The sequence below is a fragment of the Rhinatrema bivittatum genome, chromosome 5, assembly GCF_901001135.1.
Source record: "Rhinatrema bivittatum chromosome 5, aRhiBiv1.1, whole genome shotgun sequence".
NCBI classification, from domain to species: domain Eukaryota; kingdom Metazoa; phylum Chordata; class Amphibia; order Gymnophiona; family Rhinatrematidae; genus Rhinatrema; species Rhinatrema bivittatum.
This window is the reverse complement of record NC_042619.1, coordinates 147,376,571-147,398,926: the sequence shown is the minus strand read 5'-3', so window position 1 is coordinate 147,398,926 and position 22,356 is coordinate 147,376,571. Positions and strand designations below refer to the sequence as shown.

Here is a 22,356-nt window from a genome sequence, read left to right as displayed (position 1 = left end):
TAGTTTTAGTCATGACATAGTGGTCTTTTTTCACCTCTGTGTATTCTTTGACATTGCTATGGTAACCCCAGAGGGCTGATGAAATTCCCTCAATCTCTTTTCACAGTGAGTGATGAGACAGGAGTGATGGATAGCCTGCTAGAGGCCTTGCAGTCAGGTGCTGCTTTCAGAGATCGGAGAAAAAGGACACCAAGGCCTAAAGGTGAATATTATACCTACCGTGTGTTACTTCCTTAGGAGTTATACTGTAGAAAAATGTATTTTGTGTCTTCAAAATAATGCACATGGCTAATGCAGTACTGGAGGGTCTAACTACTTAAATTGTCAACAGCATGCTTAAGCCTTTCCTTACAATGACAAATGTTGGGGAAACATTCATTCTGTTTGGCTGATGTTGGTACTGCTGTGCAAATTAGTGCACGGAATGTAACATAACCTAATAATTACGACAAAGCTCATTTGTGGCACTATTTGATTTCTGGGGTTTATTATATATATATATATATGTATTTCACCTGCTTGGGAAGTTAAAGCTATAACATTTCCCACTAAGTCAAAATTTCACTGGACCTTTAGAAAAAAACTGCCTACTAAATACTGTTCCATATTTTTAAGATTGATGTATGGTTATATTATGTTTTTGTTTTATGATTTTTCAGATATACAACAAAGTCTTAGTCCACCCTCACAGAGGCCTATTCTGAAAGCTTGTAATCATGGTAATAAAGTATATTCATAACTTGCATGTTCTTCTTATCCTAGCTTATCCTGTTGCTCTTTGCTTTCAGAAGGCTGCTGTGCTATTTGCTTATTTTACTGGACATAATATAACTGAAGTAAAATACTAGATAGAAAATTATGGGCTCTGTAAGGGGCAGCCATACATTTTCTTTCTAATGAATTTGTAATGCCTTTTGTTGTGGCTTGCTAACTTTATTTCTTGAGTTTTCCATTTGTTTTGTAATGATAACAAATACATCTTAAAAAGTAACCTGTGGATCTGCTGTTCTGCATTCTTTTCATGATGCATTTGGTATGGGTGTTCAAATGAAAAACAGCATATGCCAGACAGAACCAACAAAGCATTTGATTTACCTACCAAGCAATTTTTTTTTTAGCATTCAGCTAATGATTTAGGGTCTGACTAAAGTTTACTCCCGTTCTGTTCCTATCGGGAAAAATCTTAGTGAATCAGGCCTGTTGCGCTTGTATGGAAGCAGAAATAAAAATGAGGGCAATGAAATTCAAACAGAAGTCTGTCTTCTATATAGTACAGGGGCATTCTGTATATAGTAGGGTTAGAGCAGCAGGCTATGAACCAGGGAAGCCAGGGTTCAAATCTTGCTGCTGCTCCTTCTGATCTTGGGCAAATCACTTTACCCTCCATTGCCTCAGGTACAAACTTAGGGCCTGATTTACTAAGGCCTTTTGTTCCCCATTTTGTGTCTATGGGCAGAGAATTTAGTAAACAGGCCCTTAGATTGTAAGCCCTCTAGGGATAGGGAAATACCCTACATTTCCTCTATGTGGAATATAAATTTAAAAATCTTTTTAAAAAAAATAGCAGCTATAGACATTTATTTAGATTTAGGCTTAAGGTGTGATAAGGACATTTAGAAAGATTGTGGTAACGGCAGCAAATAAACTATCCTATATGTATAAAAATGTCTTTTTGTGCAAGCAAAATGTCTTTTGTGCTATGAACTAGTATTGCAGGCTACTTAAGTATCTCAGTGGATAAAGCTGATGATGTGCTATAGTTTGTTTTTAGAAGTAGTAAATTACAGCATTATGTAACCATGTCCCTTGCCCATAATTTTCTCCTCACAAATTTAATGCATGCATTTGTGTGCATTTCCAAAGTCTTTCAAGTACTCAGTTCACTGGAGGCCTAATCTGCAGAAGAAATACTAGATGATGCAGAATTTGTGCAAGTAAAATTAAATTAGCCTATTAATTTGAATTTGGGATCTAATAAGCATTTAAGACTTGCTGTATGACTGAATAGTTTGATCTATAATGGTCCTAAGAGTTTTATACAAAAGTCAAAAACTCCACTTCAAATGCTTATAACTGCTTGTTCATTTTTTTCACATACTTAAGGCCATCATAATAGGCATTCCCGGTGATAAAACCACCTTCTTAGCCTTATATTTAATCATCAGCCATAATCATATCAAATATTTTTTTAAAGATGTTTTTATTCAATTTAAAAAGACTTAGCTGACAACCAAGCTCCCTGACACGGGTCCGTGTTTCATGTGCCTTCTTCAGGGGGACTGTTTCATAATCTTAATGCCGCTTATAAATGATTGTCAAACGATGGCTACAAAAAAGGAAAAATACCTTTTTTGGTAATAGTGAAAATCAATCAGACTTTTTGGTAATATATCGTAACGATTCAGCACAAACACTATTGCTAAGAAAAGTGCCCGAAACCACAATTACATTTGTTTTCAGCGTTTACCTTCACCCAGCGTGTTTCTCATTTCTCTGCCAAAGGTAGACCGGAAATCGGAACACACAATTCTGGTTTATATCCCCCCTTTTTTTTTTTTTTTTTAAGTCATTTGAAGTGGAGTTTTTGAGTTTTGTATACTATTGACTGTTCTTCACCCTTAGGCATTAATTGGTATCCTAAGAGTTTTATAACATCATGTGACTGTGATAACTGCCGTTACTTGTGACCTTGTGCAAGTGACTATACTCTCCATTGCCTCAGGTTCAAACTTAGATTTTAAGCTCTCTGGGGATAGGGAAAGACTGACAGTACCTGAATGTAATCTACTTTGAAGTGCCAAAAGGCAGAATATTATAAAATACTAAATAAATAAAGGACCTCTTTGAATAGGGATTTTGCAGACTAATTCATTACAGTGCACTGTTGCATTACTGTGCATCATTTACTATAGCTCCCATTATTTCTAATGGACCTGATTCACTAGGGCACACTGTTGTGTATTAATGTGGTAGTGCACTTTAGTGAATCAGTTTGTGAACAGAAGTACTAACATATGAGATAACTATTAAATTATTACTTATAATTTGTTGTATCCTGATTCCTATGAAAAATTTATCTCCATAATATAGTAAAATTTTTAGGCATGTTTGTCAATATAAGACCGCTTATTGTCAATAGCCAGTACATCTCTGTCCAGCCATCCACATATTCCAGTGGTATAATGACTAACCTGATGTGGCTGAAAATTGGTATAGGGTAGTCTGCCCATCCATCCAATTAATTTAGCATCACTTCCTTAGAGATCCCCCTATAATTATCTTATGCTTTCTTGAATTCAGATACTGATTTTGTCTCCACCTCCACTGGGAGATTGTTCCACACATCCATCACTCTCTCTGTAAAGAAATATTTCCCAAGATTACTCCTGAATCCTACCCTCTTTCACCCTCATCTCATGACCCCTTGTTCTTGTTCTAGAGCCTCCTGTCTATTGAAAAAGGCTCACCTCCTGTGCATAGAAACCTTTGAGATATTTGAATGACTCCATCATATTTCCCCATCTCGCCTTTCCTCTAGATATACATGTTTAGATTATTATATCTATCCCCATATGCTTTAGAACGAAGGCCACTGACCATTTTAGTAGCCACCCTCTGGACAGACTCTAACCTGTTTATATCCTTTTGAAGGTGTGGTCTCCAGAATATGGAAATCACACCTCCCTTTTTCTGCTAACCATTCCTCTCTGTATGTAGCCAAGCATCTTTCTGGCTTTTACCTTCTCTTTATCCACCTGTTTGGCCAGCTTAAGATCATCAGATACAATTATCCCCAGATCCTACTCTTCCTTTGTGCTTAGAAGAATTTCATCTCCAATACTATACTTTTCCCTTGGGTTTTTATAATCTAAATGCATTAGTCTTTATTTTTTAGCATTAAATCTTAGCTGCCAGACCTTAGACCATTCCTTGAGCTTTGTTAAATCCCTCCTCATTTTCCACTCCTTCCTGGCTGTCCACTTTGTTACAAACTTTTGTATTGTCAGCAAAAGAGATAAACCTTTCCCAACAACCCTTCCGTTATATGGCTCACAAAAATGTTGAAAGGAACTGGTCCCTAAGGCACAACACTAGTAACAACCCCCTCCTCAGAGAAAACTCCATTTACCACTACCTGTTGTTGCCTCCTACTTAGCTAGCTTCTAACCCAGTCAGTTACTCTATGATCTATCTTTAAGTTTTCTGTGCAAAACTGTCAAAGGCCTTCCTGAAATCCAAGTACACTACATTTAGAACTCTTACTTTATCCAACTCTCTGGTCACCCAATCAAAGAAATTGATCAGATTTGTTTGACAAGATTTACCTCTGGTAAAACCATGCTGCCTTGATTCTTGTTTCCATTGGATTCCAAAAATTGTACTATCTTCTGTTTTAGCAGCAATTCCATTAGTTTTCTCACCACAGAGGTCAGACTAACTGGCCCGCAGTTCCCAGCCTCCTTCTTACTTCCACTTTTATGAATAGGAACGAGATCCGCACTTTTCCAGTCCTCCAGATCTATTCTAGACATTAAGAAAGCATTGAAAAGGTCAGCCAGCAAAGTTGCCAGGACTTCTGTAAGCTCCCTTAGTACCCTCGGATGAATCCCATCCGGCCCCATTGTCTTATCTATTTTAAGTTTAGTTAGCTCCTCATGAATACATTTTTCTGAAACTCAAATGAGGTTAACCTCACTTCTAATCTTGTTTGTTTGTTTTATCTGGTTCTGCTCCAAGCCCTTCCATCATGAACACCGAACAGAAATATTTGTAAAAACAATTTTGCTTTTTCCTCATCAGGCTGTACATTTTCCTCCACTTAACTTTTGAGTCTCACAATACCACTTTTGCACTTCTATCACTAGCATATCTTTCAAAAAAGTCATCTTGTCCCTATGTTTTACCATATTTGCTATTTTCTCTTCTATTTTAATTTTTGCATTCCTTACTACTTTCCCAGTTTCTCTTAGTTTTTCCAAATATTGTCGTCTTTCTGCAATCTCTTATAGTATGTGAATGCTAACCTTTTCTCCCTTACCTTTTCAGCTATTTCTTTAGAAAAACATAATGGTCTCTCTTTCCTCTTCCCTTTATTTACATTCCTAACAAAAAAATTAGGTGCCCTTATAAATTTCCTTTTAGTTCTGCCCACTGCCTTTCTAATTCTCCTAGATTTTACTGTCCTACTAATGACCCCTTAAGGTACTCCCCCCATTTTGAGAAAGGTAGTTTTCCTGAAATCTAGGACCCTCACCTTAGAATGAACCTGCATCTTTTCTGTCCTAATATTGAACCACACTATTCGGTGGTCACCTGGTCCCCATTAGTAAGCACCAAGTCCAGTATCACCCCCTTCCGTGTAAGTTCTGTTATCAGTTCTCCTTGCAGAGAATCTAGGATCTCCCTGCTTCTAGAAGACACTGCAGTTAAGATGTCCCATTAACATCTGGAAGATTAAAATTACCTAGCAGCAGCACCTCCCCTTTCACAGCAATCCTGTGACTATTCTCCATTAAATCTCTATCCATCTCCTCTGTCTATAATGGAGGTCTGTATATTACACCATTATAAATAGATGTTCCAGTCCTTCTTTCCAAATTAACCCATAGTGCCTCCTCCTTAGCTCGTAAGCCCAGCAATGCTGTTGCTTTAATACTGTTCTTTATATATGCCACGCCGCCTCCTTTCCTTACTACCCGGTCCTTCTTGAATAGATTGTAGCCAGGAACCATTATATCCCAGTCATGGTTTTCTGAGAACTAGGTCTCTGACAGGTACTATATCTGTCGCAAAGGCCTGGGAAATAGAAAAACATTGGAATCACTGTCAACCAATGAGCCTTAAGGAGGCAGATGTGGACAGGACACCCCACTCTTGAACTGCTCCAGGAGCACTAGTGGCCAATGTTTGTAGCGGAAAGAGGTGGCTAAGAACAGAAGCAGCACTGTGATGAAGTGCCAGTAGCGAGAAGAGGGAAATGGAAGCATGCCGATCACAAGAGGGGTATCTCCAGAGTACCTACAGCTGGTGCAATCTGCAAGACAAAAGGAACAAGAGATGAAGCAGCCTATAATGACATGTGTGTTACAAGGGAGCCGAGAGCACTATTGCTAACCCAGGTCATGAGAGGAGTAGACTGTGATGAGATGTAGACCATGAGAGTAATGAATCTGCAGCTGGCGGAGTCCAGGATCATGCCAGCCATGAGAAGAAGGGGCCAGGAGCTAAAGCAGCCTGTGTTTAGATGTAGTTTAGGAGCAACAGGTTGTGCACTAAAGTAGGAAGGTGGGAAACTGATGCAGAGAGTGGAAAGTAATGAAGAAAAATTAAGACCTCTCTTCCTGCCTCAAGCTTATTTTTGCCATAATAGTCTCCAAGTGCTTCCCAATAGGGAGGGTAATTTTATAAATGTTCAAGTAGGACTAAAGTCTGCATGTAATTTGTGCATGCAGACTTCATCCAGCATTTTTAAAGCAATCTAATGTGCATAAATTCATTTTGAAAATGCTTTGGTAATTAGCCTGGGATGAACATAGTTAAACCTGCATAAAGTTACACCTATTCTTCAGCGAGTGTAACTTATGTGCTTTAAGGTACATGCATGCTTTTTAAAATAAAGTATACAAGGGACTTCCAACTCCAGCCTCCAGAACACCTCTGCAGTTTGCATAAAAGTATGCTTGTAACCGGATTACGGGAATACTTTTATGCACACAGAGTTTTTGTCTAATTTATTTATTTAGGTGTTTTATATACCATCATTCCAAAGGAAGATCACAAAGGTTTAAAAATCAGTATTCAAATTCTTGATTGATTTTCGCATTCTGGTTCAACATTGATTCAATATTGTATCAAATACATATTCTAGTGCATATTCATACATCTTCTAAGTCAACATGACTGTAAATAGAAATTCTAATTCTACTGTCATTTCATATTACATTGTTAAGTGCATATTGTTCATTCTGCTATCATGATTTCTGTTAGTGGCAGTGTGGTTATTGGCATATTGGTAATTTATGCGAAATCACATTTTTCAGTTCACATTTGAAACTTTTTCTTTCTGTTATCAGATGTAATGATTCTGGATGAGAGCCATTTTGTAAGAGCCATTTACAAATGGCTTTTAAAATCAACCCCTTAAAATTGGGAGCAAGAGAGAATCCTGAGTTTGATTCAGATGGCTGCTTTTTAGGGACCAATTGTACCCCAGACTTAGCTGAATTTCAAATATATATGGTTTAGTTAGCTGGATAATTCTAGACCTGCCTAGGAGCACATCTAAAGTTATCCAGCCTTGTGTGGCTGGATAACCTGTCACTTAACAGGATATGTTCAAAAGATATCCATTTAAGTGGCTATCCTTTAAAAAAAAACAAACAAAAAAAAAAAAACAGCCCACTCCCGCTGGCTAGGATCTCAACCCCCATAATTTTAAAAATAAATCAGTTTTGTATGACTGGCCGCTTTCTTCGTACAGGAATGGAGGACACAGCAACTCTCTTAGATGGGTTTCTCAATAAGGAGACATTACAAATATATCTTTTGCTCATGTACAACAGACACTGGGGTTTTAATACACATGATTTTTTTTTTTTTTTTTTTTTACAAATTCATAGTTATATTACATCCCAACTGAGAAAAAGGAAACTACCTTTGGTATCTCCTGCTTTTAAAGCCTATATACAAATGTGTTACAAACACAGACATTCTTTATCTGTTTTATAAACATATTTATCTAATATAGATGACCATATTCTGTTAGATTCGCTAGCAGTGGTTTCGCAAACTGATCTACATATTGACTAGATGGAAGTAACATGGAGACTTGCATTTCAGTCGTTTATAAATGTACAAAGAATGTGCTGTTACGAGAATTACAATTTCATATTTTTCACAGAATATGTCCCCTGTCCGAGTGAGGCGTATGAACATAACTGATTCGGATCAATGCAAGAAATGCTCTCTACTGGCTACCACTCTAGTCCATTGTCTTTGGGAGTGCCCTCAGATCCAGTTGTTTTGGGGAGACATAGCTGGTTGTTTGTCCAGATGGCTTAAAAAAAAACAATCTCTTTAAATTGCAGCTTTGTTTTGCTGCATTATATATCCCACAAACAAGGAATGAGTAAGATCCAGAAATAATTGTTCATTAAGGCCTGTTTATTGGCAAAACAGTGTAATCTTTACCGATGGTTAGAACCACATTCTACTGATCTTGAGATGTGGCACTCTCAACTGTTTGACTTGATGATCCTGGAATATAGAATGGCAAACCTAAAAACTGCAAAGCAAAAAATTTTCACGTGGCAGTGTGAAACCTTGTCTGCAGTCTTTGGAATCTATTGTGAGACAGATGTATAGTTTTCTGCAAACTTCATAAATTTATGTTGTCTGCTGATCTTTTGCATAATGTATCCCAACCTGTATTTACTTGATTATTTTATTTGTTATGGTTTTCTCTTCTTTTTCTTCATATTATTTTGAACTGAAGGGGTGGGACAGGGGAGGGAGGGATGTGATGAGGGAGGAGGAATTGAGGATTGGAAAAGTGAAAAACTTTTGTTCAAGATGTTGATACTTTGTATGTTGCCCATTGTTAATAATGATATATTAAAAAAATGATAAATTATAGGCGCTGACCAGGCCCTCTCTCCCTCCTCGCTTAATATATCACCAAATAATGCCTCCTCAGCAACCACAAACAACCCCCCATGCTTTCTACCCTCCTTCCATTGCCCTCCCACCCACTCAGTACCTGAATCGGATCTCCCTTTATCCCAGTATCGCAATGAATATCGGGCACTTCCAGAATTGCTCTAATATTAACACTGGAAGCATAAACTGTTAGCTTGCACTTCCAGTGTTATTACTAGAACAATTTTAGAAGTACTCAAGATCACAATGTGCTGTGATCCCAGAATAAAAAAGGGGACTAGATTCAGGTACTGTGTGGGTGGGAGGACTATGAAGGGAGATTGTTTAGGGGGAGCCGAGGAGGCAATTTTCAATGGTAAATTTAGCAGGGAGGGAGGGAGCAGGCGTGTCCAGCGCAATGGGCAACTATAACTGTTTTATTTTAAAATTTCAGGGAGTTAGGGAGTCCTTGCCAGTGGTGGTGGGGGAGGGAATTGGACCAGAATGCTCACAGGTGTGTTTTTTGTTTTGTTTTTTTTAAGGTTGACCACTTAACTGGATATCTTTGGAAGATATCAAGTTAAGTGCTAATTTATCCAGCCACACAAAGCCGGATAACTTTAGGTCTAATTGGCCATATTGAAATGCTAGCTGGCTAGGGTTAAAATTATCCAGCTACGGCATATGTACCCAGATAACTTTAGGGTGCTATATTCAATGGGACAAGTTTTCTGGCTAAATTTAGTCAGAACACTCGTTCTCTAACCCAGTGTTTCCCATCCCTTTCCTGGAAGCACAATTAGTTAGTCTGGTTTTCAGGATTGCCGCAATAAATATGTATGAGATATAGATTTGCTTACACTGTGTCTGAGATACATGCAAATCTATCTTATGCATATGCTTTATGGATATCTTGAAAACCTGACTGGTTAGGTGTGCCTCCAGGAGATAGTTAGGAAACACTGTGTTACCTGGCTTACTGAATTTGACACCCTAACAGTGTAATATTACCAAACCAGGCAGTCTGTTGAGACACTAAACACTTCCTTGTTTAATGATGATTATAAAAATGCTGTAGCTGTCGTATCAGTCCATTTGAGATACATTAAGTGCCTCTGTTAAGTTGCTTATTAACTACCCCCTTGAGACAGGGTTTCCGCAAAACACGGCTCATTTCTGGGCCTTGACATGGTGTCCCCATGTCATCTTTTGGCAACCTCTGTTCATTTTAATTATTATCTTTGAGCTGAAACTCTGCAGCCAGTTTTGAATAAAGATATATTGATTGACTTGTACATACTGTGGTAGACTATACCTAACTGGTTATGCCTTATTATTTCACTCTCGATTGTGGTGTACCATTTGCTCCATATTACTTTTGCATAAAATTAATATCCCACTTTATGGGTAACCGATGCACCCTCTTCAATATTGGGGAAACATGAACACAATCGCCACAACCTGTAGTTAATTGTGCTGCCATGTTTTGAAAAATTTGCAATACACCAAGTAATGAAGTAGACAAACTCAAATATACTGTTGCAATAGTAAATATGGCTTAAAACCACCGCCTACAATACTGCCCTGCAATGAGTTTCGGAAAGAAATGGCTTCAACCCACATAAATCCTTCAGTTTATAAAATTAAATCTGTGCAACAGGTTTAATCTGTGCCTTAAGAAAAAAAATTAGAATCTACTAAAAAAGGACACACATCAATCAACATCATCTACCCTTGTTTTCAATCCTATTGGGGAGCTTTCAGTATAGGACATGGTAATTTTGGATGCTGTTTTACCTCAAGTATGTGATCAGATTGAGCTGCTCCTCCTGCTGGAGTGACACTGTATATGGTATGGTCTGAGATACATTATTTTTTCTAGGTGATTTAAATTGATATTTCTAATGTTTCCAAAATGTTCATTAATCCTTTCTCTAGAGATGTTACACAAACTTTACGTAGAGTTTTTAAAAATTCCTAAAGATCACATACCTACTTTCTCTACAGTTTATTATTTACCCAGTAAGGGTAGTAATATGTTGTCAGAAGAGAATTTAGGAAGAGTTGAAACATTGAATTGATAGTTTGAGTATTTCTAAAATTCTGGAGCAAATTCAATATGGAATCAATGAGAGAACAAATCTGCTGGTCTCTTTTAAACAAGAGTCTGATAGACAGATGACCTTGAGACTTTTTTTTTTTTTTTTACTCAAACCTTCTTGCTTTTTAGGCCATAAAATTGCAGTCTTCCTTGATGATCTAAGGGAGATGCAACAAGAGTGGAAAATCTTTATTTTAAAGAAGCAGAGGGTGTTTGTTGAGGGGCAATGATTCTCTTGAAGTTTACTTGCAAATGTGTGATTAAGTATCAAGGGAACAAGTATGTGTTTTGCAATCCTGTACAACTGGAGGGATTTCTACAGAATAAGAGCACTCTATCCAGTGTATCATTATTTTATATGTGTCCTAGTTAGTTAATGCTAATTTTTTTCTTATTTACATTTTTCTCTTTATTTCTCCCCTTGGTGTGGTCTAATTACAACTGTTTTGGGTTTTCTGTCCTTGTTTTTTTTAATCAGATGTTATACACTTTAGTCTGCTTATTTCTGATTCAAAGATTGCTTTGATGTAAAATAATCTTAATAAAATAAAAAGGAAAAAATAAATGGGGGTTGATGCCTTTTGTTGCTCTGAAATAACAGAGAGGATTTTGAATTTAATGAATGGAGGAATAGGGAGCCAATACAGTGTGTAAATTAAAGGAAATGCCCATTTCCATTTTCTCTTATTGGTAACCATTCTGGCAGTGGTGTTTTGTGTTGCCTGAAGTTTGTTTACTGAATTTTGAGGTAGGGCCACATAGATGTGTAAGTAATCTGTGTGAGAGAAGTCCAAAGTGATTATCCCTTGGTTCCACTTCAGCTATAGCAACATAATAATGATGTCAGATAAAGGCAAAATGGTCCATCTAGTTTGCCCAGAAAGTTACTTATGTAGTTACTGCCACTCCATGCAGGTTACCCCATGCGCCTTTCTTTATTTCCAACATACAGCCTCTAGGAAATGGAGATAAAAGGGCAGAAAAAGTGGAAGAGAGGGATATGAAAAATTGAAAGGGTAGAAGAAGCAGAGAAGATGAGTGGTAGAGGTGGCTAAGTTAAACTTGGAGACATGCTGATAAGAGAGAAAAGTTGAGGAGTAGGATGGGGAAATAAGTGTGAGAGGGAAATGAAGGATTAAGAGATGCAATGGGGTTTGGGATGGAAAGAACAGAGTAGAAGAGGAAGGTAGGAGGAGGAGAGAGTTTAAAAGAGGATATGTGACTGGGGAAGAAGGGATTTATGGCTTGGAGGCTTTTATCTGGGGGGGGGGGGGGGGGGGTAAGCGGAGTCCTCAATGTGCCAAAGTTTGAGAATGATGTCTCTGTATTATTGGAATTTCTATGAAGTGCAAAGAATTCTTAGAGGTGAAAAAGAATGGTTAAAACCAGATATCAAGAAAGACAACATTTCTCAAATGCAGCAAGAAACACTTTTTTTTTTTTTTTTGTGGCCACCAAGGATAAGGGATTCTACTAATATTAACAAAATATTTTAAGCAAAATTGTTAACATGGCTACCAAACACTTTGTTGTGAGAACTCCTGAACTTCTTCATTGTACCCAAGACTGAGGATACTACAGAAGCAGCACTTGTAATTTCTAGAATGAGCAGATTGGTAATCAAATTATTGTTTTATCTTCTAGCTAGCAAAAGAACAGCATTGGGCAAGATTATAAGAGATCTGTACTCTGATTTTTCAACCAAATAAGGTCTCTGAAATCAGTTTTATATGGTAAAGGATATGGATAATAAAATGGAAATAGTTCAGGCTGTTCATATTGGATTCTTTACAAGAACCAGATGGTCACATTTATAACTTAATATGTTTAGTACTTTTTTGGCTTGTCTTATATAAATGACTGAAAATACAAGCCTTTTGTAAGTGTATTAAAAAAGATAGGGAATGTATGATCTGATTCATACTGATTTATTGGTAGGCAGTTAAACTCTAGTAACATTTCACTTTTCCATACCTTCACAGATTTTATTTTTGGGTTTCTATGTCTGTACTTCTGATAAGGAGCTTCTAGAAGTTGTCATGTATTTTGCACTATATGTAGGGCTTGTGATTTTAGGGGTTTTTTAAATTATAAATATAGGTGTTTCTTTTCTAGCTAATTAGGAGTTTTTTTGAGGATATAAAAAAATGTGGTATTAGTGTTATGGAACTGGAGAACTGGAATTATTAGTGGGGACCTTTTGTACTGCTGAGGAGAAATCAGTGTGGAAAAGGCACAAACACAAAATGGAGGGGATCCTAGGCAAGTAAGGGGAGAGGGGTCCCAGTGTTAATGCAATAAACACTTTTTTTTTTTTTTTTTTTAAATCTGTGTTGACCAGTTAAAACCTAAATCAGAAGCCCTAAATATATGATAAGCATATACTTTAGAGTTCATTTTGAAAGGAGTTACACAAAATTAGCATATACGTGAATAAGTAGCTTGTATTCACATACAAGCTATTTTATAAACATCAAGAGGTCCATATTCAGAAGCCGTTTAGACAGATAATGTAATAGTTATTCATCTAAATGGCTTACCTAGCTATATTCAGCCTTTAACCAGCTAAATTCAAGTTGGCAAATAAGCATCTAGAATTTAACCCGATAATTTAGGGCCTTCCAGGGGCATAACTGAGAGGAGCTAAGTTAGCCGGTTAAGTTATTCAGAGTTAGCCGGATGATTTAGCCGGCGAAGTCTGATCAAGTTAAAGAGCTGTCCTAAAGTTAGCCAGCAATAGTTAGCCGGCTAACTAATTAACAGGCCGATACAGTACAGTGTGCTCCGGTGGAGTGCACTGTTAACCTGCATTTGGACGCGCGTTTTGGTTGCGCTAGCTTTACCCCTTATTCAGTAAGGGGTAATAGCATGTCGAAAACACGCGTCCAAACCCCCCCCCCCCCCCCCCAAAAGCCAACAGGTGTCTCTAGAAATCGACCCTCTAATGTCGTGGGCGGAAGTAAACCTCCAGGAGATCTCAGCCATCCACATCGCCGGGAAAGACAACATCACGGCGGACTACCTCAGCAGAGAAAGTCTAGACCCAGGAGAATGGAAGCTGTCGCCCTCAGCATTCCAAATGATAGTGAACCGGTGGGAGACACCAGACATGGATCTTCTGGCAAACCGGTCCAATGCCCAAGTACCCAGGTACTTCAGCCGCAGGCGGGACCCTCAGTCCCAGGGGATCGATGCCCTGGTACAGACCTGGCCACAGGGGACCCTATTATACGCCTTCCCACCGTGGCCCCTATTGGGCACAATTATTCATAACATACAGCTACACAGGGGACTAGTGCTTCTGGTGGCCCCGGACTGGCCAAGAAGACTGTGGTACGCAGACATGAGAAGACTACTAGCAGGTACCCCCCCTGCCACTGCCTCCTCACAGAGACCTGCTTGAACAAGGACCAATCCTCCACGAGGATCCAGCTCAGTTCTCTCTTACGGCCTGGCCATTGAAAGGACTCGCCTGAGAAAGAGCGGATATTCGGGGGCTGTAATCAACACCCTACTCCGAGCACACAAGTTCTCCACATCTTTAACGTACATAAGGATTTGGAGAGTATTCGTAACTTGGTGCAAAGACCATGACATCATACCACGCTCAATTAAAGTTCCTGTGATCCTGGAATTCCTGCAGAACGGGCTACAGAAGGGTCTGTCCCTCAACTCCATCAAGGTACAGGTGGCCGCATTGTCATGCTACGGCTGCAAGAGCAAGGGCGACAGCATAGCTTCTCACCCGGACGTTTCACGCTTCCTGAAAGGAGTCAAACACATCTGCCCACCACTAAAGTGGCCGGTACCTCTTTGGAATCTCAACCTGGTCTTGGATTTTCTAGCAGGAGCCTCCTTCAGGCCTCTCCGAGGTCTGTCCCTCCGCCTGTTAACTTTAAAGACAGCATTCCTGTGGCAGTTTGTTTAGCCCGCCGGATTTCAGAACTAGAATCACTGTCCTGCCGCGAGCAGTTCCTCAGGCTCACCAAGCATTATTGTTTGGATGTGCAGGACCCGGAGGCGGTTCCTTTTGGGGAGAGTGTTCTTCGAGCAGATCTTTCGGATTCCCGCCCAGTGTAGGAGGGTTTTGGTACATCCCATTTGTCTGGATTGATCTGGGTATGTTCAGGAAAGGAGGTTTGTTGGGTTATTTGGATAACTTTGCTGGATAATGGTGCTCAGTCCCTGAACAACTCCAGACAACCCTGACCTAGTCAGATAAGGTTTTAGCTGGATAACAAGTTATCTGGTTATGTTAAAGGCAGTCACACCAGTGGGATTTTTAAATCCTCGTGTTTATCCGACTAAGTACCAAACTTAGCCAGACCTGTTTAATCGTTAGACATTACATGTGTGAAGTGGAAGAGAATAGTAGTAGGTGTATTCCATTGTCTACCTGGTCAGGATAAAGACACAAAGGAAAATTGGTACTTACCTGCTAATTTTCGTTCCTGTAATACCACAGATCAGTCCAGATGCCCGCCCTGAGAATTCATGCTGAAAGACTGATGTAGTTTTGTTCGCAAAGCAGAGATGTCATTTTTGGCCGAATTTTCCAATTACTGTTTTTTACATTGGTTTCCAGTTGGTCAGGGATATCCATTTTGGGAGTCGCCCTTTTTAAATAATTACTTATCTTGGCTTGGGTATCTAGAAATACTGAGGGACTGCAGGTAGCACTCTCGAATATGTGGCAGTGCCCAAAGTTTTGTTCTCTACCTCCATCTGCTGGTAGGGATGAATAAAACCCATTTGACTGGACTGATCTGTGGTATTACAGGAACGAAAATTAGCAGGTAAGTACCAATTTTCCTTTGTGTCTTTATCCTGACCAGGTGGGCAGTGGAATACACCTACTACTATTCTCTTCCCCTTCACACATGTAATGTCTATCGATTAAACAGGTCTGGCTAAGTTTGATACTTAGTCGGATAAACACGAGGATTTAAAAATCCCACTGGTGTGACTGCATTTAACATAACCAGATAACTTGTGATCTAGCTAAAACCTTATCTGACTATGTCAGCGTTGTCTGGAGTTGTTCAGGGACTGAGCACCATTATCTAGCAAAGTTATCCAAATAATCCAATTTTCTGTGTTATCTGACTAAGCTGGAAAAATAATTTTAGGACAGCCAAAGACAGCCAAAGAACAGCTGAATTAGTTGGATACGTTTATCCAGTTAACTTTCCTTACCAGCCAGCAGATGAATATGAACCAAGATTCCAGAGTGCATTTTAGTTCTTGCAGAACTTTTATTCTGCTTGACTGTATGTATCCTTAACATATAGTGTAACTCCTCCACCTGCTCAGTCTGCCCTGTCACTTTGATACAGTTTGTACCCTAGAATTACAGTGGCCCATTGGTTAGCTTTTTTCCCCTATAATATACCAAAAGTTCATTGAGTTCAGCATCTTGTCTCTGATAGTGGCCAATCCAGATCACAAGTATCCAGCAGGATTCCAAAGAATAGATCCAATCCTTGCTTAGAACCAGGAATAAGTAGTGGATTTCCAAGTCTACATGACTAATAATGATTTCTGAATTTTTGACCTTATCCAAACCCTTTTTGAACTCAGCTACATAAGGGCAGTTAGTATAGCAGGGTTTAAAAAAAGGTTTGCGTAACTTCCTGGAGGAGTCGTCCATAAACTGTTTGTAATCAAGTTGAATTAGGGAATAGCCACTGCTATCACTGGCATTAGTAGCATGGGATCTATTTAATGTTTGGGTACTTGTAGGTATGTGTAACCTGGATCAGCCACTGTTAGAAACAGGATGCTCTATCTGACCCAGTATGGCAACTTCATATGTTCTTAGAACGTAAGTATCATACTGGGTCAGACCAAGAATCTGTCAAGCCCAGCATCATGTCTCTGACAGCGGCCAGTCAGGATCGCAAGTTCCCAGCAGATCCCCAGTAATTGATCTATTTTTTGTATCTCTCCCAAAACTAACTGCCAGTTGCCTTTACCGCATTTGTTACCATAATTTAATTGTACACTGAGTGAAAAAATATTTTCTTCAATTTGTTTTAAATGTGCTAACTATTAGCTTCATAGAGAACCCTAGTCCTAATACTATTTGAAATGGTAAATAACCATTCCCTATTTACCTGTTTCTTCCCCAAATATTATTTTGCTGACTTCTATTATATCTCCTCTTAGCCATCTCTTCTCCAGGCTGAAAAGCTCTAACCTATTTAGCCTCACCTCAGGGGAGCCTTTTCATCCCTGTTATTTTGGTCGCCCATCTCTATTTTATTTGATGGGAGGGAGGCTGATATGCATGGACCAAGAGCATGATCTTGGAGTGATAGTATCTGGTGATCTGAAGATGGCAAAGCAATGTGACAAGGGGATAGCTAAAGCCAGAAGAATGTTGAGCTACACAGAGAGAGGAATAACCGTAAGAGAAAAGGAGGTGGTGTTGACTTTGTACAGGTCCTTGGTGAGGTGTCATCTGGAGTAATGTTTTGGAGCCCTTATCTGAAAAGTGATAAAGACAGGATGAAAGCAGTCCATAGAAGAGAATATAAATGAAGTCAAATCAATCAATAAATCAATACCAAAATGTTGTGGGGACGATATCAGAAAACCTATGAAGAGAGACTGAAGGATATTAATATGTATACCCTAGAAGAGAGGAGGCACAGAAGCGATATGATACAGACCTTCAGATACCTGAAAGGTTTTAATAATGTACAAACATTAAACCTTTTCTGCTGGAAAGAAATCAGAACTAGGGGTCACGAAATGAAACTCCAGGGAGGATATCTCTGAACCAACGTCAGAAAATATTTCTTCACGGAGAGGTTGGTAGATGCCTGGAATGCCATTCTGGAGGAGGTGGTGAAAACAAAAACAGTGAAAGAATTCAAAGGGGCATGGGATAAATACTGTGGATACCTAAAATCTAAACAATAGAAATGAGAAAAGTACATGGGGTAACTTGCTGGTGTGGCGGTTACTACCCTTAAACAATAAGCCTTGATACTGTTAATGCAAGTCCATCATGGCTGTCTGCTTCAATGACAGGGGTAAAAGGAGAATTTGATTTGTACAGCAACCAATGAGGGCCCTGACTTTTATGGTCTGGGGAAACAAGTATGGGGATAACTGGATGATGCGGCGATTACTACCCTTAACCAATAAGCCTGATACATTGATGCAACTCCAACATTACTCTCTGCTTGAAAGGCAAGGTATAACAGGGAATTGAATTCAAACAGCAGCCAACAAGGGCCCAGACTTTTACAGTCTGGGAAACTGATAAGCAAGGGGGTAACATACACAGTGCATCAGATACTACCACAAGCTTGCTGGGCAGACTGGATGGATCATTTGGTCCTTTTCTGCTGTCATTTTTATGTTTCTATGTTTTGCTTATCTGTAGACAATTCAAGGCAGGTTACAAATAAAAGCATTCACATTGAAACTTTGTAAACAATAAAAAGAAATATATATTTTGACAAAAATGATAGGGAAACAGAATATAACTATCTTCTCTGTATCTTTTTTTTAGCTCCACTATATCTTTTTTTAGATGAGACAATCAGAACTTCAATTAGTATGCAAGCTGCAGTCACTGAGATGAATATTATGTCTATATCATTATTTAGTAACATACATTCTAACTCTCTAATCTTATTTTTTAGTTTTCTGGAATTTGCATTATGACAATTAGGAGTAAATTTTTATTTCAATTTATAGTTTGCTTATTAGCAGTTAAAGTAGGTAATTTGGAATCATTTTTGTCTATGTATTTGAATCTACCTGAAATACTTACACTGCCTTTTTTTTATCATACACTGTTTTCCTGTGTGACAGTTTCTTTAGGAAATATCTCAATCTGAACCATGTGCTTCTGATTGAATGTCTAATTTTCTCCATGATATAGCTTAAAAGTCGTTTTGTCTTCTTTTTGAACATTAGTGCCAACAGCCTGATTCCACCCTGATTAAGGTACAGCCTTCCTGCCTATCTGAGCATGCATTCAACAGTTTAGACTTAGTTGCAGGCTTAGCTGCTCTGGGCAGAAGGCCAATTCTGGGCATATAGCCAGGAATGATATACTTCCCTAATCTGGATAGTATACTTCTGTAATCTTTAGCAGTTTCTGGGCCATAGTCAATTTTGGGCGTGTAGCCAGGGATGATCTACTTCCTTAATCTAAAGCAACAGATATGTCTTCCTGAGACTGACTCCTTATCTTCAGAAGCAGATGCAACACTGCAAGCTAAGCTATCATGTGGTTGACTCAATTTGATGCCAATGTGTCTAATCTAAGAGTTTTGAGATGGTTACAAAGATAGTGACAGACTTGTACTTTCTGTCAGGGGAAAATGCCTCTACAATATCTTAAAATCACAAAATGCAGTTTTGGCTAACACTGACTATAATATGTATCTAAATATACTATATTATTATTGTAATATGCAAGCAGTGTTTTTCTGCAACTTGCTGTTTCTCATTAAGTAAAATAATTAGAAATAGCATTTTGTTGTATATAAGCAAGCAGTATATATTATATGTGTGTGGTCCTTGGCAGTGACTCATTGTGATCCATTTTACATAGGGCAACCTGAGCCTCTGTATCCTTTTTTTTCCCCCTAATTCCTAACTTAACCTACCATCTCCAGACTCTTGGAAATAGATCACAGATAACTATGCATATGAATTCAAAGGTAAGTGACAAGTATTCTAATAAATGTTATGCTTTTCTCTCATTTCGGGCCCTACCATGGCCCTCTCGCGTACTTCCATCAAGCTGTCTTCTGCAAGGCTGTCCCTAAAGCTAATGCATTCTTTCCTTGAAACTTTGAATGAGAAGGACTATAGGCTGAAACATAGTTATACCTTGTAGTAAATGTCAGTGGAAAAGACAACATGGCATAAAGCCAATAACCAGAGTAATGCAATAGTAAGAACAAATCCATCACCTAAATACACAAGGTAAGCGAAAGGGGAATCAAAGGGAATTTGAAAGGGTCCATGTATAGCGGGCAAGGGTCGGGACTAAATAAGTCTAGGGGTGCAGAAACCTGTCTGCTATAGGACACTTCCAGTTCTTGTCTCACTTCATTTCACTATCCTAAGCTCAGGAAAAAGAACCACGTGTTCTCCTCAGAAATAGACTTTTATCACATTTGGCAAGATTTAGCATTTAGAAAATAATTCTTCCCATCTATAGCAACCTGGCCACTAATCGCCAATTTACTATTAAAAAAAAAAAAAAAGTTCTGCACCATGGGTGGTTACAAACATGGACCAAAAATCTGTTCTCTTCAAGCAACTGTGAATAAACAATGAATATGCTAAAATTAATTCTTTAAGTTTCTTCGATTGAGCTCTGTAAGACAAGGTTCCATGAACATAACCAGTGCTATACTACCTACTACTGTGGTCTGTACCTATTACTGTATATGCTCATCGTCTCCACTCCTCATTAGCTGGTTACAAACATGCCATAAACCTTAGCCTGCTTATATGTTAATACTTATGGCTAACTATTTATCTGTGGTCCCAATTTCAGGCGATATCCCTCTGTTCACCTCTGAATCACCTCTGAATCTGTTCACACATTGTCCAGACCTCCAGCCAGCATCTGAAGCAGATGCTGGCTGGAGGTCTGGACAATGTGTGTAGGGACGGAGAATTGATTCCTGGGTTTGGTACTGGCAGAGCTGATGGTGGTCCGGGAAGGAGACTTGCTTCTGGCTCTGGTGCTTGCTGGGCTACCTCCTATGCCCATAGTGACAGGTACTCCTGTATTTTGGCATGACTCTATATCTCAACTGTAAGCACACCTTGATGCTGACAACATTCTCTCTGAGCTCAAAACAAGAGTCTGGTAACAATTCCTTCACCTAAATTTGGACAAATAGATCTTGAACATGGCACTATAAGTCAGCCACACCTTTCTGAAATGCATTCTGACTACCCCAACAGATACTGGCAAATGACAAAAGTACCCAACATGTCTGCAAACTACCCCTGGCATCTTCTGACTTCAGTCAGAAGAGGACAGATGGTGATAAAGCAGGATGCAGTAAAGCAGGTGCTCTGTTCTAGCCTAATTGCCCATTTGTCCTCAAGCTATCTCGGTCTGGCTCAGCAAGTGCTCTATGGGATGCCAGTCGCCATGGCTGATACAATTCAAACACACCTACAGGAACCTAGTCAGCGGAATCATCACTATATTTAAATATCCGGTATCAACAGCAATAAGGTCACTATTCTATTTGTCTTTCTGACACTCACAGTATAGCAATATCTCCAGCAGATAAAAGGGCAAACAATCCCAATCCCATCCTCATCACCAAGTGTAGTACGGCCATGAGGTGGTATGTTTTCCCTGTTACCCACAAGAAATAAGGCACAAACACTGAGAGAAAATTGGCAAAGGAATATATGTGAACTTTTATTCCTACATAAAAGCTAGCAGTAATATAACTCTACAGTATACACTCCCCCAAAAATTATAGGCAATGAAATAAACAATGTAGCAGCAAAGCATGCAATATTCTAGCCTAGCAAATAACTAAGTATAAGCTGTAGAAGCATAAAAGTGCTCCAAATAAGCTTGATTTGTGGCTATCCTATTCCAAATTGAATAGATTTTTTTATTTCTTGTTAAATTCACAACTTCAACCTTATGCTGACAGATGCCTCTAAACTGTACACAAGTCATCTCCATGAGCCCTGTATTCATCGACCTTGGTTTGTGCATCAACAAGTAGAGAGGATTATGATCTATCCTTATGTATCAAGAGGCCCTTAAGATTATAGATCAAGTACTATTGCAATAGTGGAACTGAAGTCTTGTATGTAAATATATATCCTAGCAGACAAGCTAAATTTAGATATACTACATATGAGTGGTTGTGGAAGTAGAACTTGGCAATGTATCCTAATTTTTCTGTATGTGGGAAATATCCCAGAATGGATATGTTTGAGACAGACCTTAGATGGAAAGTACTAACATTTGTGCTCCCGGACAACACATGATTATAGAGAAAATATGAATTATGAGAATTTTTCAAAGGGATTCACAGGTAAACAGGAGTTTACTTTTGGGGGGAAAAAAGCCCTTTTCCGTCTCTTCCCCAGAGATGCAGCACTGGGGACCAGGGTGGGGCCAAGGTCATCCCAGCATCCATACAAGGAAATATGTTTTTAACTCTTTGTGTGTACCTTTCTAACAAGGAGTTTACATCTGCAAAATCTGCAAGTACTTCGGCTCCCATGGTCCCCACAAGTGAAGGTGGGGACCATGGGAGCCGATTTTCCCTTTGAAAATCAGTTTGCATTCCCATAGGTGAAAGTAACCATGGTTATGTAAACTACTTGATGATTGCATATAAGGTGAAAACAGCCCTTCCCTTGAGAAACTGTCTGCTCTTGGATAGCTAGAAATCTTTTTGCTGCAACTGAAAATTATCTGCTTGGAAGAACTACCAATTAAAAAGGGAAACTACTCAAAAATGAGGATGGAAGCACAGCCATAAAGGCTAGAAGAGGTCATACTGTGCTGATACTACAGTGAATGTTTGTGTTTAGGTGGAAAATGAATTCTGCAGTAATTTGTTTTGTTAAGATGAAGAGGAGTTTGGATA

General features: G+C 38.9%; 1 protein-coding gene across 1 annotated transcript in view; it reads left to right on the top strand.

The window, feature by feature from the left end:
- The window catches only part of DIAPH3 (diaphanous related formin 3), a 1,173,174-nt gene that overhangs the window by 826,616 nt on the left and 324,202 nt on the right, over positions 1-22,356 (top strand). Inside the window, exons 26-27 of the mRNA XM_029602990.1 lie at positions 107-202; positions 660-719. Of these exons, the coding sequence (XP_029458850.1) occupies positions 107-202; positions 660-719 (156 nt within the window). The remainder of the gene's footprint in view (positions 1-106; positions 203-659; positions 720-22,356) is intronic.